This window comes from Culex pipiens, chromosome 3 (assembly GCF_016801865.2).
Source record: "Culex pipiens pallens isolate TS chromosome 3, TS_CPP_V2, whole genome shotgun sequence".
In the NCBI taxonomy this organism is placed as follows: domain Eukaryota; kingdom Metazoa; phylum Arthropoda; class Insecta; order Diptera; family Culicidae; genus Culex; species Culex pipiens.
Genome location: NC_068939.1, coordinates 138,731,385 through 138,758,633, shown reverse-complemented (window position 1 = coordinate 138,758,633; position 27,249 = coordinate 138,731,385). Strand labels below are relative to the sequence as shown.

Sequence of the window (27,249 nt, the reverse complement as noted above, 5' to 3'; positions counted from 1 at the left end):
CCCTCGAGTTGAGCCTGTGCAGAAATGTTATTGGGTTGTGTAACTTTAAATAAAAGTGTTGAAATAACATATTTTTTGGGTTCTTTCAAAACAGTATTTGGGTACCGTGCAATTGCATTGAAATGTTTAGTGATTCGCATGCCACGAAATTTACATTTTTTTTTTAGAATCGATTTATATTTTATGATCGATTACAATACTTGATACTTTGGCGAACAGTAAATTGGTTCCACTTTGACAGCTCAAAAGGCCGCTGTGCGAACCAATATTCAACACCCAGGTCATGAGATTGAACCAGAGTTTTTTTCATGTTTCATGTTCATGTTTCAAGAAATTGTTAGTATAGTTGATCTAGATATATCAAAGTTGTGCATAATTAACAAGAGTAAGAAACGAGTGCTAGTACAAGTTTATTCCTCTAAAACAGGCCTGCCCAACCTTTTTGGCTCAATTTTCACATTTTTGATCGTCAAAATTACAATTGTTATTTTTTTCATGGTTTATTTCATGGAATCGGTTCACAGATGACCAGTGGACATAACTTTTCCAAAAGTTTGAAAAAATATTTATACAAGTCGTTTTTATCTACATTTTACGTCAAAAATCAATCCGGCCCGCGGGCCGAACCATTTTTTCACTTAAAACTTACATAAAAACGACTTGCAAAAATATTTTTTCAAACGTTTGTCAAAGTTATGTTCACTGTTCACATCTGTGAACCGATTCCATCAAATAAACCATGAAAAAATGAACAAATGTAATTATGACGATCAAAAATGTGAAAATTGAGCGAAAAAGGTTGGGCAGTAGCGTGGTTCACGTTTCTATGAAAAAGACAAAAGTTGTTATTTTGTCTTGCATCAACCGGAATTTCGTTCTTTTATGTCCCCAGAAGCACTCCTGAAAATTTGAGTCCATTTGGTAAGGTCTAGGAGCTCCAGTTTTAATTTGAAATTTATATAGGATTTTGATTTATTTTCCATGGGAAACTATCTTTTTTTACATTGTATTAGGATTTTTTTTATAAATCGATGAAATGACTTGATTCTTATAGTAGGAGATAGGTTTTGAACTGGGGAACAACTTTGTAGAACATACCAACATGCTAGGAAGTGACCCTTTAAAGATACAGATACTTTTAGATGATGGCTTTTGAAGGGGCCAGCCACCATCTAAAAGTATCTGTATCTTTAAAGGGTCACTTCCTAGCATGTTGGTATGTTCTACAAAGTTGTTCCCCAGTTCAAAACCTATCTCCTACTATAAGAATCAAGTCATTTCATCGATTTATAAAAAAAAAATCCTAATACAATGTAAAAAAAGATAGTTTCCCATGGAAAATAAATCAAAATCCCATATAAATTTCAAATTAAAACTGGAGCTCCTAGACCTTACCAAATGGACTCAAATTTTCAGGAGTGCTTCTGGGGACATAAAAGAACGAAATTCCGGTTGATGCAAGACAAAATAACAACTTTTGTCTTTTTCATAGAAACGTGAACCACGCTATTGGGCAGGCCTGCCCTAAAACTTCCCTTTTCTTGCTAGGTTATTCCAATCAAACGTTAAATTCATTTAGATTAAAAATCTATGTGCTCTGTGCACTACAAAGTACTCAGCTAAACCATGATTAACTGCTCCAATAAATTATTCATAAACATGTTGCTACATTGTACTTTACTTATTTTTATTGCAATTTGCACTATATGCTGCTTAAACTAGCAAATTTTCGGTAAAAGTATATTCTACCTGCCTCAACCCGTTTGCCGCAGTATAAACGTCAACAGGGAGTAAACCACTCGCATCAAGTTTGCAAATGTTTCTCGATTGACAGCAAACATGTTTCCAGCACGGATCTTCAGCCCTCCGTGGATTTGTTGCTGCAAAAGGAGCGCATTTTCCCGTATGCATTTCGCCGATTTACGCTGAACGTTGGACGTTCTTCGGCAAACACTCAGCCAATCGATGACGTACACATACTCGGCGATCCGCTTGTTCTAGGAAGTGGGATTTGTTTTTAAAATTAAGGTCACCATTTGAGTACTGGCTTCGTTACTTCGGTTTGCAAAGTGTCCATCATGGTGCAGCAAAGATAGGTTTCAAACATAAACTGGATCGCCACTAGTTGCAAGGGAATTCGTGCTATCGAGAGATCAGTTATGAACAGCAAGGTGTTGGTAGTGATGATGATTGCAGCCGAAATAAACAGCACAAAAAAGGATAACCTGGATATCTTTTTGAGAAGTTCATAGTGTCTAGAAATTGTGGAAGGTTTAAGAATATTTTAGATCCTTATATTATTACAAACCTGATAAACGACACATGGTGTGAAATGGCACTTTTGAACGTGATAGCCAGCTCTTTCCAGAACGCATCAGCGTCAGCTTGGTCAAGATTGCTCAAATCTTCTTTTCTAACAACGTAATTTGTGACGACACTTTCAAACAAAGTTTCAAACTGCAACGCAATAATCTTCAACTCAGTCCGAAGACTGTTCAATATTGTTCCAAATTGTGCCACGCTAGTGTAAACCATGACGGACCACGAATGGTACATGAGTGCGTACATGAGTTTGATCCAAAATCCCAGTCTTTCAGGTATGTGGTCATAAAGAAACGGTATTTGCAGAACTTCAGCTTTCCAGAAGTCGGTAGAAATCCAAACGATACAGTTAAGGGTGCAAGTTAGCTGAAAAATCGCCATGTATTTGATGTTACGCCGAAAGGTAGCTTTACGCATTTCAAAAGCCTCGACATTATCCGACAGGCAGACCCTTGAGTTGATGAACTTTTTAAGTTGCTGGATGGAGTTACGGTGATATGCGAGGCAACCTCCGCGGAAAACCGAAATGACCAGAATGAAGGTTTGATTGCACACCATCATAAACTCATCAATGTCAATCGAATCTTGGATTAATGTACTGATGAATTGAACAATCAAGCAAAGAACTTGAAGAACTGTGCAAACATTGATGATTGCCCAAGGGATCCTTACAATGCGTTTCCTGGATAGCGGTGGCCCACGATCTGAAAAATTCGCTTTGTTTTGAAGCAAAATTAAAAAAGTTACAATACTTACCGAAAAGAGTGTGAATCGTGTCGACCAAACAGAAATAATTCGAGTTGACGTCGAAATCACGCAATTGCGTGCAGAATGCCTTTAAGCTTTGCATTGTTTGCTGTCACTACCTGCCTGACAACTGATCAAAAGTCGTAGTGCGGTATTTATGGAGGAAAAAGCGGTCGATTGATTGAATAATAGAGGGTAGAAGCTCGCGCATCAATGGTCATATTTAATTCATTGCGATAAAATACTCAGTCACATTTAAAAAGTAATGATTTCATTTTATCTTTACCACGCGTTACAAATTACTTACCACTTTTGTGTACAGTCCAGACTCGAATATCTGGAGTCCTTGCAAAACAAACACCTTGGGTAATCGAATCAAAATCGATCACAAAATAACTGGTTGTTTATGAGCTCAGATATGACATGGCGGTCAAACAATCTAGAATAAAAAATAATACATTAATTTTGAAAGTCTTCATAGTTAGTGGGTTTTTTGGCCGAGGTACAAAAAAAAAAATAATTTGCTCAACCATTTTTTTTCCTGCTTCGATTATCCGATTTTGTTATGGATAGCTTCGGGTTTCGAAACATCGGCGCGTCGAGTCAGCACTGTACATTATATTATTGTACACATACAGTGAGCACTGCATCATTAGAATAGTAATAGGCAGTGCTTTACAAATGTAAATTATGATTGACTTTTTTAAAATTAGTTTAAAGTCAAAACATTGTATGCCAAAAGCTTAAAAAACATATTTTCCTTGAAGATCAAAGGAACTTCTCTTAAATTATATTCATACTTGCACACATTGTTCGTATCATTCTGAATTGAAATGTTTTTAAAATGGTTAAATTATGCATAACAATGATTGTCAACACTAGAAAATTCTTTTTGAATTATTTTCAGTTGATTGCACGTCTTTTTCCATAGAAGTTTTTAATCTTTTTGAAGAAATATATATTTCAGCCAAATCAGGAATCATAATTCATAAAACGTAAATCGATAAATCATAAGTCTTAAAGCCGATCTTTTAGCAACAAAAAATAAAACATGTATATAAACAATATGTAATATCCCGGGCAGACGGTAATAACAAAATTCATGCCATTTCAATAACGAATACTGTTATATAACAAAAAGTATTGTTGCATGAGAGTTTAATAACAGTTAATGTTATCGTAACAATTTTTTTATTGGTCTGATATTGATTGAGACCCAAAACAACTTTGGAATAACATTTTTTGTTATGGAAGAAAACCTCCAACTTGGGATGATCGGATTAGTTGTTAAAATAACAAAAAACAATAACAAAGATTTGTTCGAAGAATAACTAAAAATGTTATTAGTCTGTTATTACAATAACGGTCCAATAACAAAAAAATTATAACGACGAATAACAAATCCTGTTATCAATAACATAAGATGTAATTGGCCTAGTTTTTTTTTCAAATATCAAAAAATGTTATTCTCAAGTAAGTTCCGTTTGCTCGGGATAAAATTTCGCCCTTGCTCGGATTTTTGGAAGTTGAATTTTTCGTGAGAAAAACATTATCTACACAGAAAAAAAAAGTTTAATTTTGGAATGTTGAAAATTTGGTAGATTGAATATTACCTCTTTTCTTGAGTAATATTACATAAAAAACAAGTAAAAATGTGAACCTGATGAATATTCATCAAAAACTGATGAAAATTAATCATATTCTGGGGTAAAATTTATCATGTTTTTTGACACAAAATCTGTCACCATTTCCTGATGAATATTACCACTTTTTTTCTGTGTACAAGTCGGCGAAATTTCCTATTTTTTCTGAATACCAAAATTGTATGGAGACTTGTATGGGTGAACCACTTACACAAAATGGCTTCTTTGGGGAGTTCCTCACAAAGCTAGAGTGAAAAAAAATGGTCGGTTGATTTCGTAAAGAATTGCTTAGCAGTCATAAAATATTCCGTTAAAATGAAAAAAAAATCATTAATTTTTCAAATCATATATCAATTTAAAGAAGTGTTTAAGAAAGAGCCCCGACCTTTTCTGAAAGTTTTTTTTCAAGGTTGTAGTGTTGTTCCCTGACCACAAGGTCTATTTTTCGATATCTCACGACGGTGGGGCTGTGTGACTTATTTCTTTTAACCCGAGCAGAAGGAAATAACGTGGGAATAACATTTTTTTATATTTTAAAATACTAGACCAATAAATTTTTTTTTTCAAATTCGGTTTTATTGGTGAATAATCAAGATACAATAAGTTCTTTTGAGGTACAAAACAGAGTTTTGGAGTTCCTTTCAGCTGTGTGTTACATCATAATCCATTTTGGAACAGTTATTGCTTGTAAATAAAGGTGTTGCCAAGAGTAAGAAAAATTGAGAAAAAAAAACTTACTAAACTTGCTAGGAAAAGGGGATAGAAATAGAGAAAGCTTAAAACTAGATCACAGTTTTTTATCCTTTATAGATGTGCTTAATCATTAATTCCCCGAGGGCTAGAAATTGCTCCGCCTTGTTACGGCAGCTCCGAAACCGCGTCATCATCTCCCCCGCGAGAGCAAAGAACTCCGGCAGGGTAAAGAGATCTTCCCCGGTGACTCCTTGCTGGGCCGCATCGCCGCTTCCGGCAGCGACCACGCTTGCAAACGATCGCCCCCAGCCAGGAGGGAACGCTGAATTGTCCGCTGGAACCGTACGCTGGCCAGCTGCAGGAACGGCTGCGCTCGTACTTCGCTGAGGAGGATGGGACGCTGCTGCTTTCTTCTTCCTCTTTTCCTGCTCCTCGAGGTAGGACTTCCGCGCGACGCATCCGCGGTAATTACCGGTATGGTTACCGCCGCAGTTCGCGCACTTTACGCGCGACTTGGTTTGTTCTGCGTTTTCCCCCAAGTCCGCCTTTCGTGGCAGTGCGCACGCCTCCGAGAGGTGTGACTCACAGCACTTCATGCAGCGGGGTCGGAGATTGCAGTTCCGCGAGCCGTGGCCAAATTTCTGGCAACGGTGGCATTGCGCTGCGTCCGACGGGTTCTTTGAGTAAAACCGCCAGTTTATCCAAAAACCGTCCAACGCCTTAGTCCGCCGCAGGTCTTGAATTTTGACGGTGCCGCGGTCGAAGTACAACAGGTACAGTGTGTGTGTACCTGTGACGGTTGTCTTCCGCGAGAGGACTTTTATGTCTCGCGGCGTTATTCCGACACCCGAGAGGTGCTCCTTGAGGACGGAGGTCGGGCGGTCTTGGTACCCCGCAAGACGATCTTAACAGCGGTCTTCTGCACGGGGTCGAATGTGTAGAATTTGAAGTTTTTACGCTTCAATTTCTACACAACCAGGTCGAAATTCTTTTGGTCAAACGTGAACACATGCACTGACGATTTACCTATTTTGAGGCAGTACACGAGGCCTTCCAGCTGCTCGTCAACATCGTCCGCCAACGTGTCCAAAACGGAAATTGGTGGTGGTCGTCGTTCCTTTGGAGTAATTTTTTTTGGCGAAATCACTTTCTTTCGTGCACGACCATCGTCGTCGTCGGTAGTGCTACCGTCGGTGTTGTTGTAGCTGCTTTCCTCGTCACTCAGTCTCGCGAACTTGTTACTGGTGGGAATTTTGGCGGATGTTGAAGCGCCATCCGTCGACGGATTGCCGGAAGTAGCTGAACGGAGCCTAATAGGGCTGCGATCCTGGACGCGGTAATTAGCGTGTAATAATTTCGGGTCGAATCCTTTGGCGCACACACTCCCCGGCGCAATGGCGGACGACGCGGCGTTGTTTTGTTTACCTTTTTGCACTCGGCCGGCAGACGAACTTTGCGGATTTTTCGAGGCCGCACTCGAACTGCCACGGCCACGGCCGGCCCTTGGCATGCTGGTGGAGCAAACTCGCGGCTAATCACGGTAAATTACGGCGAAAAATTTCGAAAAAACGATGGAGCACTGAGCACTTGACTGCTGCTTGCACTCGTGCGTACACGGAGGTGCCCAATAACATTTTATGTTATTTAAAACATTTTTTGTTATTCTTCGAACAAATCTTTGTTATTTTAATAACTAATCCGATCATCCCAATAACAGTTCGAGTTATTTTTCCATAACAAAAAAAATTATTCTAAAGTTGTTTAGGCTTTCAACTTATATCAGACCAATAACAAACTTTGTTATGATAACATAAACTGTTATTAGACTCTTATGCAAAAATGGATTTTGCAAGAATATTCTATAACACTTTTTGTTATTGAAATTACATGAATTTTGTTACTACCGTCTTCCCGGGAAGCTCATCACCATTTTGAACTGTAATTTACTGTTACTACATAGTATTTAATTTATTTTTAAGTGCAATTTTAAAAGAACACATGATTTTTTTTTAATTTCCTGTATTTAAATATGTTAAAGAAACTAGAATGGGTTTTGGTTAAATTTAATGTCAACCAGCCTTAACCCGTTTGCCCCAGTATAAATGTCAACAGGGAGTAAACCACTCGCATCAAGTTCGCAAATGTTTCCCGTTCGACAGTAAACATGTTTCCTGCGCGAATCTTTAGCCCATCGTGGATCTGTAGCTGCAAAAGGAGCGCATTTTGTCGAATGCATTTCGCCGATTTACGCTGACCGTCGGACGTTCTTCGGCAAACACTCAGCCAATCGATGACGTACACATACTCGGCGATCCGCTTGTTCTAGGAAGTGGGATTTGTTTTTTAAATTAAGGTCACCATTTGAATGCTGGATTCGTTACCTCGGTTTGTAAAGTGTCCATCATGGAGCAGCAAAGATATGTCTCAAACATAAACTGGCAAGCAGTGAGTTGCAAGGGAATTTGTGTTATCGAGCGATCTGTTATGAAAATCAAGGTGTTGATTGTGATGATGACTGCAGCCGAAACAAGCAGCATAAAAAAGTTCAGCCTGGATACCTTTTTGAGAAGTTCGTATTGTCTGGAATTTTTAAATTATAAGATATGATTTAGATTAGTCCATTTTAAAATACCTGATAAACGACACATGGTGTGAAATGGCACTTTTGAACGTGATAGCCAGCTCTTTCCAGAACGCATCGGCTTCAGTTTGATTGAGACTGCTTAAATCTTCTTTTCTAACAACGTAATTCGTGACGACACTTTCAAACAAAGTTTCAAACTGCAACGCAATAATCATCAACTCTGTCCGCAGACTGTTCAAAATTGTTCCAAATTGTGTCACGCTAACGTAAACCAAGACGGACCACGAATGGTACATGAGTGCGTACATGAGTTTGATCCAAAATTCCAATCTTTCAGGTATGTTATCATGAAGAAACGGTATTTGCAGTACTTCAGCTTTCCAGAATTCGGTTGAAATCCAACCGATAGCGTTGAGGATGCAAGTTAGCTGAAAAATCGCCATGTATTTGATGTTACGCCGATAGGTAGCTTTACGCATTTCAAAAGCCTCGACATTATCCCACAGGCAGACCCTTGAGTTGATGAACTTTTTAAGATGCTGGATGGAGTGACGGTGATATGCGAGGCAACTTCCGCGGAAAACCGTAATGGTCAGTATGAAGGTTTGATTGAACACCATCATAAACTCATCGATGTCAATCGAATCTTGGATTAATATACTGATGAATTGAATAATCATGCAACAAGCTTGAAGAACTGTACAAACATTGATGATTGCCCAAGGGATCCTTACAATGCGTTTCCTGGATAGCGGTGGCCCACGATCTGAAAAATTCGCTTTGTTTTGAAGCAAAATTAAAAAAATTACAATACTTACCGAAAAGAGTGTGAATCGTGTCGACCAAACAGAAATAGTCCGAGTTGACGTTGAACTCACGCAATTGCGTGATGAATGTCTTTAAGGTTTGCATTGTTTGCTTTCAACAGGCTGGTAACAACTGATCAGGAGTCACCGAGGTCCGTTATCGATGTAATATGCGGTCGATTGACTGAATAATAGAGGGTTGAAGTTCGCGCAAAATTGGTCATATTTAATTCATTACGATGATAACTCTATCATAGTTTAAAATAAACGATTTGATTGTTCTCTTTACCACATGTCGCAAATTATATTCAATCATTCATGAAAGACTGTGTAATTAATTTCAAATGAAACTTCGAGTACCGTCATCAGGGGTGACATTGGGTCTGGGGGTGAGAATAAGTCTTAAAAATTTTAGGATTTTTGTATGACCCAATCTCACCCCCAGACCTAATGTCACCCCAGATGACGGTAGTAATTAATTGCAACTTAAATGTTCAAATATTTATGAAATCTCTTATTTGGTTTAGGGGTTTTATCATAAATCATAAATCATAAATCATAAATCATAAATCATAAATCATTAATCATAAATCATAAATCATAAATCATAAATCATAAATCATAAATCATAAATCATAAATCATAAATCATAAATCATAAATCAAAAATCATAAATCATAAATCATAAATCATACATCATACATCATAAATCATAAATCATAAATCATAAATCATAAATCATAAATCATAAATCAAAAATCATAAATCATAAATCATAAATCATAAATCATAAATCATAAATCATAAATCATAAATCATAAATCATAAATCATAAATCATAAATCATAAATCATAAATCATAAATCATAAATCATAAATCATAAATCATAAATCATAAATCATAAATCATAAATCATAAATCATAAATCATAAATCATAAATCATAAATCATAAATCATAAATCGTAAATCATAAAAAATATCGTTTTGACTCGTGGCATCTATTAAAGGGGTTACATACATGTAGAAAATCACAAAATTTCATATTACAGAAAATTTATTGAATCCACTAAAAAGATGATTTTCAATCACTCCTGAAAGTTTCATGAAGATATTACATGATTAAACTGAGTTAGAGACGATTTTAAGCTCAACATTTTGCCGTGCGCAAAGCGGACTGTCAAACTTTCTGAGCGTTTTTTCTCGAAACACCGAGTTGATTTACGGGTGCCACGATATCTCGAGATGGGATGGACCAAATTGGCTGAAATTCGGGGTGAAGACTCTCAAGACATATCCCGTGTGCATGACGAAGCCCGATTTTGAAATTTTGCTTTTTAAAAAAAATGCAAAAATCAAAAACTGATGATTTTTTATATGAAAAACACAAAAATATTTTTATCTTTTTTTAAAATAAGTTTTTTGAAAATCGGCCTTCGTCATGCACACAGGACCAGTTTAACGAGTCTTCACCAAAATTTTGAGCCGATTTGGTCAAGGCAGTGTTAAGATATCGTGGCACCCGTTTTTTGAAACTGCTAACTTCATATAGCTATATCTCGGCAATTATACAACCAAATGCCTTCTTGTTTGTTTTGATAATAGATAAAAATGTATTTTTTAATGCACTGAAAACAGATTTTAAATAAAATTAAGTGTGTGCTGACACCAACCTCTGACTTTTTTTTGTCGATTTACATGTATGTAACCCCTTAAATCAATTTCTGAATTCGACAGATTGTTTGCTATCGACCTATTTGACGTCTGCAAAAAAAAACTTCGTTTATTCGTCAGCTGTGTGCTATCTTGTGACAACGACCATTTAGTACTTTTCGAGAAAATCGATTTTTAAAGTTTGATGATAAATATTTTCAAAACTATGAATGGTAGAGCCAAACTTTTTGAAGCAATCGGTTCGTATACTATCGCTTAACAAACGCTCCAAGTTTCAACTAATTTGGTAACACCAGTTAAAAGATACAGTAAATTATGTAATCAAAAATCTGAAAAGCACGTGTCACAAAATTGTACTACGTGTCACAAGTGTGCATAGAATTTCCATACAAACTAAAATAGACTTAAATCAATAGTTTAACAGACTTAATCAGTATATTTTCAAAAACAAAAGATTGCATTGCCTTTAGAAAGTTTGTATCACCATAAATTGGGAAAAAACAAGAAAATTTTTCCACATTTTCCAACACCATGTATGACGTGTCACAAGTGTGCACGATCATTTTGATGGTAAATTGGTCTATGTCACAAGTATGTATTGCGATATCCGGGAAACGGAAGCGAGTTTCCAGAATCGGGTTAAAGCATCTTGTAGTGTTTGTTAAGTATAGTAAAACGTCATAATTAACTCATTTTCGACCAAAATGGTCTATGTCACAAGATAGCACATAGACGGCTGACAAATTAAAGCATTTTCCTTAAAAGTACTTCCAAAAACTTGAGTCGTGGTGAGTTGTTTTTGGGACGGCAGTTGTTATAAACTGGGACCTTGACCGGTGGTGTAGGGGTAAGCGTGGTTGCCTCTCACCCAGTTGGTCTGGGTACGATTCCAGAAGTTCCCGGTGGCATTTTTTAAAGGTGCTTCCAAAATTGGAGTCGTGGTTTCAATATAGCGCTGCCTTCATTTTTAACATTAAAAAGGTGTAGAACACAACTTAATATTTCCGAGTCTTTGATAAAGTCAACTTTGTTTTCATTCTCAAATATATTTTTAGCGTAAAAAATAATAATTTATTTTAATTTCATATCATTTGAATAAGTAAACCAGAGTAAATCCCTTCCTTTCTATTTAAAACAAATGAAAATCTGTTACATTATTCGGAAAATGCAAAACAGCACTATGAGCATATTACCAGCACATTTAATGTTTCTATTTGTGCACTCTAATTGAATCCATTTATTCAAACAAACATTACATCAACTTCATGAGTTTTTCTTTTCTGCTCAGTAAATTTCAACAGCAATACATCGGTTTGATGTGGACTTTCCCAACCATTAGAACTCCACCTGCCGCGTCCGCAGCAGAAAGGTCAGCATCGAGTACACCAGGTTAATCAGCGTCGAGAAGGACACCAGATTCAGGTCAAACATGCCGCCGGCCCGGATTTTGAGGCCCGCGTTGGTTTGCAGCTGCAAAAACAGTGCATTTTGGCGTATCGACCGGAACCGTCTGTGTTGCAGGACGTTGTCCCTTCTGGTCATCCAATCGATGGCGTACACGTGGTGTTTGATGTGGTTGTTCTTTAATTGGATGGGGTTTTAATCAGTTGGAATTTAATCAAAGTATGCACGAGTACCTCTTGTTCCAGCGAGTCGAACAGATAGCAGCAGATGAACACTTCGAATGCAAATTGGCACGAGACTACCAGAAGGGGGATTCGTTTCACGGAAGGGTCGATTATGAACAGAAACATGTTCATCGAGATGAGGACCATTGCTGATGAAAATACGATGAGGAAGTTGGTGCTGGATGCTGCCTTCAGTTGTTTGTGGTGTCTGGAATTTTGAGATATTGAGTGGCTTTGAAATTTGCAATTTAAGATTTGTTCATACTTTAAGAACATTGCGTGATCTGCCAATGCATTAATGAAGGCATCATCCAATTCTATCCAGAAACGACGTCTTTTGATCGGTTCCAAGTTCCGTAAATCATCAATCTCAAGTTTATTTCTTATTTTAGGAAACAATTCCTCGAACTGCATAACTACGATTTTTAGCTCCGTACGCAGACAGTTCAAAATCATTCCAAACTGCAAAAAGTTGATCCAACAGGTGATGCTCCAAGTTGTGCAAACGCACATGTAAAAGAACTCAATTGAAAGTCTAAGCTTATCGTTAAGCAGATGCATCGGTAGTGGTATATCAAAGTTGTCGTTCGTACGAAACTCGGTAAAGCACCAAATGCTCACATTGATTACAGTGTAAAGTTGAAAGATTGTCGCCAGCTTAAGGTTCTGCCTGTAGGTGTTCTTCCGACACTCGTTTGCCACAGGATTATCGCGTTGGCAACTTCTTGCATTTACGTACTTCTTCAACTGGTTCAACTCGCGTCGATAGATGGCGAAGCAAATCCCTCTCGAAAGTGCCACGGTCCATATGAATCCCATGTTGAACACCGCCATGAAGGCATCGATGTCGATTGGTAGGAGGAAACAAATTCTCAACAGCTGGTACATGAGGAAAAAGTACTGCGTAACGATTAAACTTTTCAAAACCGCCCAAGTTACGCGAATGGTTTGATTTTTCGACTCGGGTACACCTGGATCTAATCAAATAAAAAGTTTAAGATTTATACCAATACTATGTTTAACAAACTGTTATCCTACCGAAAAGCAGATGCATCAAATCGATGTAGCGGAAATTGTCGGTTTCACTTTCGTACACCGTAAAACGATCCCAAAAAGATTGAAATATCTCCATACTGCAAACACTAGATGTTTTCCTTGGACTTGATAGTACAATACTATGGTCGGGAAACATTTGTGAAGTTGCTTTTCGGTGGTTTCAGCTGATCAGAATCAATTGAAATCCAGTTAATTATTTATGTACCTGAAGTGTCTCATGATTGGTTTATAAAGAAAGTTTCCCAATTAAGCAAAAGTTCCAATTTTATAATTGCCATGAGAAAGAAAACTTTTTCTTCTGAAACGACGGCACGTGTCATTTTCTTGATTATTTATCATACGTTTTTTTTAACCCTTCTAGCCCTGATAGGAAACGATTAAAGTCTGATCTTTATTCTTGACGTTTAAAGATACTAATGCCAATGAATATGAAACAAAGCGTAAAATTCTTTGAACCAACAAAGTTTTTTGTGGTAGAATAAATTTTCGTAAAATTATTCAGATTATTCAGAAAAAGATATTCAGTTTAAAAAGAATAACTTACATGTTGTTTTCAAAAATATATTTTTACATTGATAATTAAAAAAAAAATTGTCCGCTCTACAGCATTACCTTGGCGATCTCGATAGCGAGATTCCTACTCGATACTAGGTGTCCGGAGGCTTGATTGTTGAGGCAATTGCAAACCTGTTTTTACACCTAAGCTTCCATCCACCCCGGGATTCGAACTGACGACCTTTGCACAGTGGGAAAAAAGGGCCCAAAAAATTATCGCAACATTATTTCGCGCAAACCATCGATTGCTATACACCAAAAGCTTCGTTTTTGCACCAGGAACAATAATCCGATGAAAAATCGCACTGCACGGACCGGTGGCCGGAGTAACGGCCTCTGGAAGATCAGGATTTTTGGAAAAAGTGTCAGATTGTTCCAATTGTGAACTGATAAGCTGTTTTTACCATGAATAATCATGCAAAACAATCCTAGAATAATATTAAATACCATTGGACCCATCGGAACCGGTTCCACCGATCTCCGGTGGCCACATTCGGAACCGCATTAGGAAACAGTGTTAACCAGTCATGCGACGTATCAAACTTCTTGATTTTGGATGGGGACATGAGTTACACACTCCTCTCTTAAAAAAACAAGAAGTTTGATATGTCGCAAGAGTGGTTTCAGGAATTTGCCAAAAATGATCTTCGGATGTGACCACCGGATAACCTGGGAACCGGTCACCGGAGGTAAAAATACATTTTAAGGATACTCTCCATCCAAAATCAAGAAGTTTGATACGTCGCATGACTAGTTGCCGCTGTTTCCTAATGCAGTTCCGGATTTGGCCACCGGAGATCGGTGGAACCGGTTCCGATGGGTCCTATGGTATTTAATATTATTCTAGGATTGTTTTGCGTGACTGTTCATGGTAGAAGAAAGCTTATCAGTTCACAATTGGATAAATCTGACACTTTTTTTTTTCAAAAATCCGAATCTTCCGTTGGCCTGTACTTCGGCCACCGGTCCGTGCAGTGCGATTATTCATCGGATTATTGTTCCTGGTGCAAAAACAATGGAAAATGTGACATTACATGCCAACCATTTTAATGGAAAAAAGGATGGTAAAAGTGCTTCAAAAGACTTTTCAAATGCAACCAAGCGAATTGGATTTCATCAAGTTGTGCAAAATACGAGCAATTTTAAGAATTTTAATGTTTCTTTTTTTTTTGTACCGGTAGACTAGTCCCTGTCCCTTGTCAAAAACCACCGACCTCCGGAAGTTTTGGACAACTTAAAACATCTCATCAGGAACAAAATAGAATCAGTGGATGACCAATTGAACACCTCAGCATAATGAATGAGTACAGAGTAGGGTGCCCAGAAAAAATGAACCCCTGCTCCACAAGCGAAAAACGATTTTTGGGTCATTTTAAGCATCTATGCAAATTTTGAGCGAAATTGGTTGAGATTAACCCATTGATACCCGCCTCAAAAAAAAACAAACCATCCACATTAACGACCCCCGGGTCTTTTGTGGTCTATATTGCAAGTTTCTGCTCGAACCTAGGAGTCCGAAGGCTTGAATGGGGAGAGCACCCAAACCTCTTTCTACTCCAAGGAACCTTCCACCCCAGGGTTCGAAGCGACGACCTTTGGATTGTGAGTCGAACCGCCGACCAACGACTCCACCAACGGCTTGGTTTGGTGTGATGGTTGTTCTTATACCCACACCTGGAATGACTTAACGGCCTAACAAAAGCTAAGGACGGGACCGACGTTTTACTTCCCCATCCGATGGAAGGCAAGAGCAGATGCGCTTAGCTAACAGCGTTACCATTCGGTCACGCCTGCCAAACGTCTAGTGAAAAACGTTAAAAAAATCTTAACTTTGCTCTGGGTCGGAAGGGGTTAACGCAAAGTTGGAATTGATTCGGAATCAACGGGAAAGTGATCTAATTATGGGATATCAGAAACGCATAGTTTATGTATTTTAAGATGTATGCAAAATAGCACTTATACTACGGCTACTCTTAAAACTAACTCTACTTCCCGTGCGCCTTCAGCAAAAACGTAAGCATGGAGTAAACCAGGTTGATCAGCCTCAGCGACGTTTCCCGATTAAGCTCGAACATTCCGCCTGCCTTTGCCTTCAGCCCGCCGCCGTGAACCTGGCGTTGCACCAGCAGAGCATTTTGCCATATCGACTTGCGGTGTCTGCGCTGGGCAGCACTTGTTGTTTTTCCCGCCTCGTGCAGCCAATCGATGCCATAGACGTGGCGAGCAATTTTGTCGTTCTGAAAAGATCAGGGTCAGATTATTTGAAGCACTTGAGGAGGTATTTTAAGGTGACGTACTTCTTGTTCTAGCCTCTCGAACATCGTACAGCACACGACTACTTCCAGCATGAACTGGACAGCGACTATGAACAGAGGAATTCTATCTAGGGATGGCTGTATAAGGTTCAAGTAAACGTTGGCAGCGATCATCACCGTTGCTGATGACAAAAGTATGAAGAAGTTGACGCTTGAAACTGCTCTGAGCTGTTGATAATGTCTGAAAATAGTATGTCATATAATATCTAGCAAAAGACAGACCTAATTACTTACTTGACAAACTTTGAGTGATGGAATATTGCATGCTTCAAATCGGAATCCAATTCTTCCCAGAAAAGATCCTTCCCTTGCAGGTTCAAGTTGGCAATTTCTGTTGGATCAAGGGCATACTTTGAAACGGATAGGAAAAATATGTTTTCAAACTGTTTCACGATAATCGCCAACTCAGTACGGAGACTGTTCAAAATGGTTGCAAACTGGGTAAAGTTGAGAAAGCATACAAAACTCCACACGATTCCTACAAACGAATTGAATATCTCTACGCAATGCTTGAGCGTTGGCGGCATCCAATCCAGCACGAAGGGAATCTGAAACGCCTCAACCTTGCGAAATTCGGTGAAACACCAAAAGGCTGAGTTACAAAAGGCATACAATTGAAATCTGGCGAAGAACTTGACATTTCTTTCATATGTTGCTTTCCGAAGTTCGAATGCCCAGCTGTCGTCACGTTGGCAATTTTTCGAGTTGATGTACTGCTGCAGTGTCAGCATAGTTTGACGATGGAAAGCTAGGCAAAATAATCGAGCAAGTGATGCCGTCAGGGTAAGGCACAGATTAAAACTGGCCATGAATTCCTCTACGCTGCTGGAGGAACGGGAGATTAGACGAAACAGCTGAATCATCAAATAGATGTACTGAAGAAAGGAAAAAATCTTAATCATTAACCATAAAAGCCGTACATAGCGGTTCGTAGTAATCGGAACAGATATTTCTGAAATGATAGAAAATATCATCAAATTAAACCAAATTAATGTTCAACTCTGCGGGACAACACCTACCGAACAGCTCATGAACTTTGTTCACCAACCAAAAGTAGTCCGAATCGATGGTAAACTTGGGAAACCGTGGCTTGAACCGTTGAAAATGTTCCATTGCTGTAACAAACCGTATCTTAACCTCCTTGAGTGCCAAGTTACACTGTTTGCTTTTGTAGTTTACACCTGGGCCATCAAATTAAATTCAGGGTGACCACTCAAATCCTATTTTCAAATTCCCGACTTTTTCCCGACTTTTCCAGAAACTCAAATAATAGGCATTTTTTTATCTAAAGAATGATTTCAAACAAAAAAGTCTTAATGAAAAAATGTCAATATCAGCCATAGACAGGGTTGCCAGGTTGCCAGATAAATCTGAGAATGCCAGATTTTTCAAGTGTCAGCCAGAATAAAGATTTACCCTTCTCTGTGCCAGATATTGACAGATTTTGCCAGAATTTTCATTTAATGCTTATTTAGAACAACTTTTTGATTAAAATGAGCGAATTTAATTGAAAATCAGAAAATTTAGAATTAGTTTTTCCTAAAGTAAATGAAAATTCAACATCTTTTAGGCCATGATATCAGTTAAAACATCTGAATTCTTCATACTTTTGAATTACTTTATATCCTCCTTTATCTTCATCATTCAGAATTGTTAGATTTTCGTCTGCCAGATTTTTCCAGATTTTTAATCGAAACTTTGCCAGATTTTTCAAATTTTGAACTGGTAACCCTGGCCATAGAATAAAATCTAAAAGAATTTGAAAAAATCAAACTTTTAACAATTTTCGTAAAAAAACAAACATAACAACAAATTCAAAACAAAAATACTTCCAGAATGAAAGCACAATAAGTCTTTCAAAAATATTCAAAAACTCAAAAAACTTATTATTTCAATGTTTTTTTTTTTTTTTTTTTTAAAATTGGCAAACGTATAGTTTTTGTTACTTTGTTTAAACTAGAAATGGAATGTTGAAAATACCTGAATTTAAAAAAAATCGTTTAAAAAAGTTTTGAAATGAAATTTGGCAACCCTTTTAATTTTTTAATTTATGCAAGATGTTTGGAGAGACAATTTAAACATGTTTGCAATACCTCAACAATTCTTGGATTTATTTTTTGCAATTTAAATAATTTTTTCATGTTTTCAAATCGTAAAAATATGTTTCGAGAACGAACGCATATTTAAGTTTTCCGATGACTGAAAATCAAGTTTTATATGAAATAATTACTCATACACACATACTTACAAAAACAGTTCTAGAAAAACATTCGAAAAAAAAAGAAATGGCTTAAACAATTAAAAATATTTACTACAAAAAGAAACATTGCCAAACTCAAAAAATTATCAAAAATTCAATCATGCCATGATTTTTATTACTGTGCAGACTTATAACTTTACGCTGGCTATAATCTTTAAAATTAGGCTCTATTTTAAAAAAAGTATTTCATTACCTTTGTTGTTGTTTTGAGTTAATGCTACGTAATGTTTGATAAACAAAAAATCATAAACAAAAAATAATAAAAAATCTTTTGTTTCAGATCTGTGTCAAATGCATTCAATATTATTTAAGATTTTCAATGTCTTAAATAGCCTTTATTCTCAAAAAGAAATGCTTAAATTTTAAGCAAGTTACTAAAAATTTATTAAGTGAATTTAATTTGAAATTTATACAAAATATTACAAAATTATTCAAAAGTTAGAAAATAATTTTCCAACAGATATGCTTGGGATTCCCGACTTTTCTCAACTTATTGACAAAAAATCACAAATTCCCGACGTTTTCCCGATTTTAGGCGGATTTTGGCGAATTCCCGACTTTTTCCCAACTAGAGTGGCCACCCTGTTAAATTAATTTCAATAGTCAATAAATTGGATAATCAATATCATCGCTTCTATTTTGTTCTCAGTTATCTCTCGTTAAACAATCATGACCTGAACGTGGGAAAAACTTATTAATTCATAACTTTGTTGAATAGACGCTATAATGGAGCTGAGGACTAGACTAGAAACGGAACTAGTTAAATAGTAAAGGAGGATATCTTGGAAAAAATAACCAATGAGCCTAACTATGAATAACGACTGTGAATAAGCGATATAGTTGAGCAATTCTTCAGAACTTCTGTCATCGATTTTTATTTTATATTTGTTATATTTGGATAGAACTTTGTGGGGTCATTTTGCAACAGTGGGTGGTTCTTTCTCAAATCAAATTGTTCGCTCTACAACATGGCCTTGGCAGTCTCTACTATAAGATGCCTACTTGAAACTAGGGGTCTGAAGGCTTGAAACGGTGAGGCAGTGGCAACGTCCATACTAGTTGTATAAATTTAAAATTTAAATTCATTCTTAATCTAATCCTTAGGGTATATTGTTTTTAAAAATGTGGTCTAGTTCAAATTGCATAAATAACGATTTAAATTCAGTGCCGAAATACCCGAAAAAACGTGCAAAAAACAGACTCGATTATTTTACGCAAAAATTGAAACAGATAAAACGCCAACCCTTCCAAAACCTCCTTCAACAGCGGGCAGCAACAGTTGATAGCGATAAAGCAGCAATTATGTCTATATTCGCCATCCAAAAAAAAAAAAGATTAAAAGGAGCACGAGTTGGTTTTCCCGCAAAGATAAGCGGAAAAGAAGACGAGAGCAAATTCATCCCATTTATCACTGCCTTAAATCTAGCTCCTTTTTTTTTTTTCAAGGTGTTGCCCTGTGTGGTCGAAGAATATTTGTAACGTAAAAAACCCTTATCTTTAAACTCCAAAACGCGCAGATGCTAATTTTATGTTTTTTTCTTCTTTTTTTCAAATATTTCTTTTCCAGTACCTCTGCCACCGAGCTCATTTCGCGGAGAGGCGTTTTCTCGCGGCGTCACTATGGTTCAGTGGATCAGGTAGGTTAGGTTGAACATCCAGGTTACAGGAAGATGGATCAAACGTCCATGTCATAAAGCTTAATTAGCTTGCATTGTTATTCCAGGTGTAACTGAGTGAAAGGGATTTGCCCAGAATGGACTTACAATGTAACAATGTCCCTGTTTGAGTTGGTGTTCTGTTGCTCAATTAAATAAAAAAAAAACTTTTTGTTCCATTAACTTGTTCAAAACTGTAATTTATTTAACCAAAAGCAGAGCAATGATTTCGTTTGTTTGTTTACCATAACGCCACCCACAAGGTGAGACAGTATTAGCAGTTTGTTAATCGGATTTGATTGGATTACTTCTCCATGCTTCTATTTGGTTTACAAGGTGATAACAGCACAATTAGTGCAAACTTCTGTCGATAATTTTCAAAGAATCCGAGAATGCAGACCGTTTTCCGATTTGAACTTGTTTTCTTAGCAAAAAACAGTTTCGTAAATATAGTAAGTGGCAATTCCTATGTGTTAGACTGGTTTCGTTCCTAATTCTTTCCAATTCACCGATTACAATTCCTACAACTTTTTGTAAAACTTTTGAGAAAAACTTACATGCCCTTTTGGCCAGTTGTCGAACTTACATAAATTTTCAGGCTGTGTCAAGATGCACGACACGATTGAAATTTTTGAAAAGTGACAAAAATGAACGGAGTTTTTTCGGTTTGCATTGAATATCCCAGGGATTTAATTCGATTTTTCGAGATCTGTGATGGTCAAAAGGTGACGCATTCAGAGCTACACAAAATGTCGTTCTTAATTCAATTTGACCACCAAATTCACGTGCGATAAGATAGCAGAAAACGACGACTTTATTTCAGATGAAAACGCTTTTCAGAAGCGGTAATTGCACGTCAATAGTAGTTTATGCAACAAGTTGCAAAAAGAGGATTTTTTCAGCACGAGTCGTACATTTATCCAACGAGGTTCACCGAGTTGGATAAATACGAAGAGTGCTGAAAAAAACAAGTTTTGCAACGAGTTCCATACAACATTTTTTGCAATTCCGAAAAACACCCATTGAGTGAAATTTTAAGTTAAATTTTCATGTTTTTTGTCAATAAATCGTTTAAATCAAAAAAATGTTGAAAAGTGTTACTTTTCGAAACAAGTGCTGAAAAGTTCAACTTTTCAGCACCCATTTCAGTGCTGAAAACTAGAACTTTTCAGCATTTATTTTGAAAAGTGTTGCTATTCGATTCTGTTATTTTTGGTACAGAAAAGTAGGCTATTTCGTCGTTTAAGAATGACAGGAAAAGTAAGAAGTTTAACGACGAAATTGCAAAAAATATTTTTTTTTTAGTTTCTTTCTTCTTTAAACACTTCTTTACCAAGCATGATATAATATCAGACCATTTTCTTCGTTTTTAATTCACAATTCGCAAAATATAACTCAAAACTATTAATATCACCCCAGTTTTCCTTAAATGAAAACAAAAATCTTTACGCGTACACTGAGAATAAATGCTGTCGGTACACTCGGGACTTGAGCACTTCTAGAACAAAGAAGAGAAAAAAAAAAGTATCATAACATGTTTTAGAAACTATCACAGTATAGTTCATCTCCCTAAATAATGTTATTGATATTTATTTACCTGAAATATTATTTTTTTGCAAGTCCGTCTTGAATCAACTTACTTTTCCTTTCATTCTCGAACGACCAAATGGCCTTCTTTTCTCTACCAAAAATAACAGTATTGAAAATTAATGGGGAAAAGTTGACCCGACCTTTCTTCGATTTGCGTGAAACTTTGTCCTAAGGTGTAACTTTTGTCCCTGATCACGAATCCGAGGTCCGTTTTTTGATATCTCGTGACGGAGGGGCGGTACGACCCCTTTCATTTTTGAACATGCGAAAAAAGAGGTGTTTTTCAATAATTTGCAGCCTGAAACGGTGGTGAGATAGAAATTTGGTGTCAAAGGGACTTTTATGTAAAATTAGACGCCCGATTTGATGGCGTACTCAGAATTCCGAAAAAACGTATTTTTCATCGAAAAAAACACAAAAAAAGTTTTAAAAACTATGCCATTTTCCGTTACTCGACTGTAAAAAAATTTGGAACATCTAATTTTAAGGGAAATTTATTACAATTACAAATGGTTAGTTACTGTAGTCGAGCATGTAACGTCATGATTCGAATTCCCGGACGCTTCGAAACCCGGACACTTCATCTTGATTTATCAATTATTTGGATATAAGTTCGCATTATGAATGTCAAAACTGTGATATTTGATGAATTTCAACATGAACTTTCATTTAAAGTTTGTTTGAACGCTGTAGTTAATGCCAAAACAATTAAATACAATAAAATTATAAGTTTACCAAAAATGCGAAACATTTCACGTGAAATATTTCATAGGCGTTCGAAGCACCGGGAAGGCAAAGCAGAAATTTATGGTTTCGATTTCCTTAAATTCTAGCAATTTTTTATATAAATTATCGATTGTTTTGATGTTAACAGCTTATTTGAGATCTAAAGAGTGCCATTCACTAACATTTCAGTCCAAATTTGTGCGATTCATAAGTAAAATCGAGTGTCCGGAATTCGAAGCAAAAGTGTCCGGATTTCGAATCAGCTTTTATCAGTGTCCGGGATTCGAAGCACAACAAGTCATTTTAATTTTAAAATTCTTATGAAAAATTGTTAGAAAAGACATACATCGTGATGATGTTTCTACATTTCCTACTTATTACATGATTTTTTGCCAGCAATAACAAAAATGATATGCTACTAAGTGTCCGGATTTCGAATCATGACATTACGTGTGTCAAACGCGTTCTGATTGAATTCCTTTTGGCCAGTTGTCACGCTTACATAAATTTTCAGGCTGTGTCGACAGCACGACATGATTGAAAAGTGACAAAAATGCACGGAGTTTTATCGGTTTGCATTGAATGTCCCAGGGATTTAATTCGATTTTTCGAGATCTGTGAAGGTCAAAAGGTGACGGTTCGTGCTGAAAAAAACTTCTTTTTGCAACTGGTTGCATAAACTACTATTTCAAGTTGGATTTACTACTTTTAACAGTTTGTTAAGATTCATAGAACGAAATATGCACACAATTAAAATTAACGTTCTCCTTTGTTCATTTTGGGTCCGGGCTCCGGACTCGGATATTTGGCCCGTGCTGTTTCTGGTAAGGGACCTGTCATCGTCGCTCAGTACACACCACGTGACTTTCGCTGCGGAGCCGTACAATCCCCCGGGGCATCGCGATAATTTGAGGCTTTCTTTCTCTTTGTGTTCAGCAAGCAAAGGCAAACTCGCCCCAAAAATCGTTGTAATTATGTAATCATTGTCCGGATATAATCGGCTATGAATGAAGCAGCAGCTATTTAAGGCGAGCGTTACGCAAGACTGAAACAAAAAAAAAAAACGCTGGACGCTTTCTTTGTTCCCCATTTCGGGAAAGTGCAAAATAACGACAAGTTTTCCGGAATGATCTGGTTGACATGAATTTTAATGTGGTTTCCCTGGCGTGTCTGAAAGTCGACGAGATATTCGTGTTGTAATTTCTACGAAGGAATTTGAACGACTTGGCAAACCACTTCTCGCCTGGAGATGATAACCACGGAAAAGTTGTGTTATTAGTTTTCAGCCAATGTTGAACTCCATGTTCGGGTGTGGGTGTTCTAACGCTGAAACAATTCGTCTGAATGGGGGATGGAATGTGAACTGATACTTTTGGGAAGGTGAACAAGATGCGGACAAGCGTAAATTCAGCTTTGTTGTTTGAACATTAGGGGAGATTTACATTTTCAGAGGTGGATTCAACTATCGGATATTGATTGAAATTATACTAAAACTGGTGATCAAAAATTAATTTATTTGTGAGCATTAATAACTTAAATCCTGAAAAAAAAATAATTGCTGAAATTATAGAATATTTATTATTTTAGTTTTACAGTCTTCATAACTGGTCGTGAATCTGAAAAGTTAAAATTTATTAAGAAAATGAAAAATCGAAATATCGTAGATTGTGGAAGCAAAGGTTTGATCCCTGCGAAGTAGACAAAGCAAAAGCAAAAACATTCATTAGAACCTTCTCGAAAACAACTTACGATTGGGCAGAATGTAAATCTTGTTCGTTATCTGGTAATAGTCAAAGTCCTCCTCGACTTCGTCCATCCGGTCGTGCGCGTTGGGATCGTCGCTCATGTACTGCTGATCACCGGCATCCCTCATCCTGTTGTGCTGGCTGTGGCCAATCTTCTCGTTGAAGCTCTTCAGGATGTCCTCCGGTACCTTCGGGTAGTTGGTCTGATTGGGTGGATACTCGAAGCCAAGCTTGAGCAGTACGTGCGCCTTAATGGACTTCAGCGATGCCTTCGCGAACACACTCCGGAACTGGCAGGCTGGACAGTGAAACTGGTGCTGCTCAAAGCGGGAGTGGCCACTGTACGTGGCCTTCAGATCATCCTCCGAATCGTAGTGCCGCCGATGCACACCAAGCTGCTTGTCGTTCAACGACTTGAAGTGCTGCGATACGTTAAGGTTGTTATCGTACTTCAGAACGGTTTCCTCCACGGAAGCGCTGGAATCGCTGCTATCGTATCCGTCACTACCCGGCAGCAGACCAAACGTGCACTTGAACAGCAACAGCGAGTACACAGTCCACAGCCCGTACCGGGAAACCCTTCCGCCGGTCTTGGCCATCTTCTGGTGAGCCCAAATCTTCCTACGACCTTTCAGCACTAGCATTACACTTCAACCACGTCGTTACGCACTAAGACAACATAACCCAAATCAGTCAGGTGCAGGAAATGTGCGGTCAAAGTGTTCACTGAACTGAACTCAATGTGCGTGGTTCACCTGGATATCACAGTCCACTCAGCCAGAAGGAATCCGTACCAACCAGAACGGTGCCGATGTTTCGCGGGACTAGCGACGGTCTGTGTCAAGCGCAGCGTCTTATATACACACTGCGGAAATCAAGATTCAATCAATTACCGTTAATAACTCGGGCGCGGACTCAATTGACGGTCGGTTGACTGAAGCGGCTGGTGCTGTTGCCGAGTGGGATGCGGGACAGAGAATGAGTGCAGACTTGTCAGCAGAGGTCAAACCATTCAAAGGAGAAATCATGCATTGGGTAGCTTGGTAAAGCTTGTTTTCATTTTATTCAATTAATTGTGAATGTAATTTTTCCATCTTATTTTAGTTATAAAGTTTGACACAGCATCATATTTAGTACATTTTCAGCAAAAACGTTAGCATTGAGTAAACCAAATTAATTAAATTGGCAAATGTGACCAAATTAAGATCAAACATTCCACCAGCCCGAACCTTGAATCCTCCATGAACCTGGCGTTGTAGCAGCAGAGCATTTTGCAATATTGACTTCCGACATTTGCCCTGTATCATGTTGGCTTCATCCCTTGGTAGAACGTTGAACCAATCGATGACGTATACGTAGCGGGCAATTTTGTTGTTCTGAAAGGCAATAAAGGTACACGTTGCTCAACAGATAACTCAATTACTTTCAGTTACCATTTTCTCCAACTTATCAAACAGGTGGCAGCACACGTAAACTTCCAAAATAAACTGAATCGCAACCACCTGCAGCGGCAGCCGGCCAAGTGATGGTTCTATGATAAACATAAAAGTATTCACCGTGATCATCAGTGCGGCCGAGGTCAACAGTATGAAAAAGTTGGCACTTGATACGGGTTTGAGTCGTTGGTGGTAGCTAGAAATGGAAAATGGTCATAATTATGCATCCAACCTCCTTGGACTACACAGTAAAAAATAATGTAAATTTGGAAGCTGTGATTTTGGAAGGTTGAATATTACCTCTTTTATGATGTAATTTTACCTCAATTAAGGGGTTACATACATGTAGAAAATCACAAAATTTCATATTACAGAAAATTTATTGAATCCACTAAAAAGATGATTTTCAATCACTCCTGAAAGTTTCATGAAGATATTAATTGATTAAACTGAGTTAGAGACGATTTTAAGCTCAACATTTTGCCGTGCGCAAAGCGGACTGTCAAACTTTCTGAGCGTTTTTTCTCGAAACACCGAGTTAATTAACGGGTGCCACGATATCTCGAGATGGGATGGACCAAATTGGCTGAAATTTTGGGTGAAGACTCCCAAGACATGTCCCGTGTGCATGACGAAACCCGATTTTGAAATTATGAATGTGTGTGTGTGTGTGTGCAACCAGCCAAACGGGACCACGCGGTCGCATCTTACAAATTGAGTTGTTTCCATGGTTCTCAGTATTATTGTTTACTGTACATGCAAATAACTTGCATAGGCATTTGGTAGGTGTTAGCTCTGCCGAACTTCGGTGACCCATTTCTACGCAGGCTAGCCATGCGCGAGGTACCTCAGCTGAACCGACAAGCCCCGTCCCAATAGAACGTTTGTACCAATTTGATTCAAACGTTATATTTTGACTTCCGATTGCAATTCGGCGCGTATTTAGTTATTTCAAATTTAACTGTCTCGTACTGCATGTTTTATGGTTTGATCTCACCAGATAATCCTCTGCTGCTAACATTTGTTGGCGGACCATACACCTAAAAGATGATACACTCAGCAAGCCGCTGTGCTGCGCTCAGGTTTCCGGTTCTCGTCTTGACCATGCAACACATGCAGACACACCTGCACACAGTCAACGTTGCTAAGGTTGCACTTGACCTTCCGCACCTTTTTATCCTCATCTAATGGATTGATCTATTCGAAGACATTCTATACCACTTTTTGTTCGAGAAGAAATTATGAATTTAATAAAAATACAAAAATCAAAAATTGGCGATTTTTTACATGAAAAACTGAAAAATATTTTTATCTTTTTTTAAAATATTTTTTTTGAAAATCGGCCTTCGTCATGCACACGAGACCGGTTTAACGAGTCTTCACCAAAATTTTGAGCCGATTTGGTCGAAGCAATGTTGAGATATCGTGGCACCCGTTTTCTGAAACTGCTAACTTTAAATAGCTATATCTCGGCTATGATACAACCAAATGTCTTCAAATTTGTTTTGTTAATAGATAAAAATGTATATTTTAATGCCCTGAAAACAGATTTTGAAAAAAGTTTAATTGTGTGCTCAAACTGACATCTGACATTTTTGCCGATTTACATGTATGTAACCCCTTAAGACTGAAAAAGTGACATTACACCAGAAAAGTGGTAAAATTACACATTTCAAGAGGTAAAATTACACCTTTTTCTGACATAAAAGATGTACCCCTTCCCAGATGTAATATTACCATGTTTTTTTTTCTGTGTATACCAACCTAACAAACGAAGAATGGTGCGAAATTGCGTTCGTAAAGGTCGAATCCAAC

General features: G+C 37.6%; 3 protein-coding genes across 9 annotated transcripts in view; 1 reads left to right on the top strand and 2 right to left on the bottom strand.

Moving 5' to 3' along the window:
• The window catches only part of LOC120417316 (GTPase-activating Rap/Ran-GAP domain-like protein 3), a 292,571-nt gene that overhangs the window by 193,272 nt on the left and 72,050 nt on the right, over positions 1-27,249 (top strand). For 6 of the 7 annotated variants that reach the window (XM_039579280.2, XM_052711293.1, XM_039579283.2 and 3 more), the window contains exon 2: positions 19,850-19,919. The exons of the other annotated variant lie outside the window; for it this stretch is intronic. In XM_039579280.2, coding sequence (XP_039435214.1) covers positions 19,850-19,919 — 70 coding nt within the window. The remainder of the gene's footprint in view (positions 1-19,849; positions 19,920-27,249) is intronic. 7 annotated transcript variants of the gene reach the window in all.
• Positions 11,908-13,247, bottom strand: LOC120417317 (uncharacterized). The gene has a single exon (XM_039579284.2). The coding sequence runs from the start codon at positions 12,982-12,984 to the stop codon at positions 12,052-12,054; it is 933 nt and encodes a 310-aa protein (XP_039435218.1). The 5' UTR covers positions 12,985-13,247; the 3' UTR covers positions 11,908-12,051.
• LOC128093666 (uncharacterized) lies at positions 24,373-25,683 on the bottom strand. The gene is made up of 2 exons (XM_052711299.1): positions 25,432-25,683; positions 24,373-25,374 (listed from the first exon to the last, which is right to left on the bottom strand). The coding sequence occupies exons 1-2, from the start codon at positions 25,561-25,563 to the stop codon at positions 25,129-25,131; spliced, it is 378 nt and encodes a 125-aa protein (XP_052567259.1). The 5' UTR covers positions 25,564-25,683; the 3' UTR covers positions 24,373-25,128.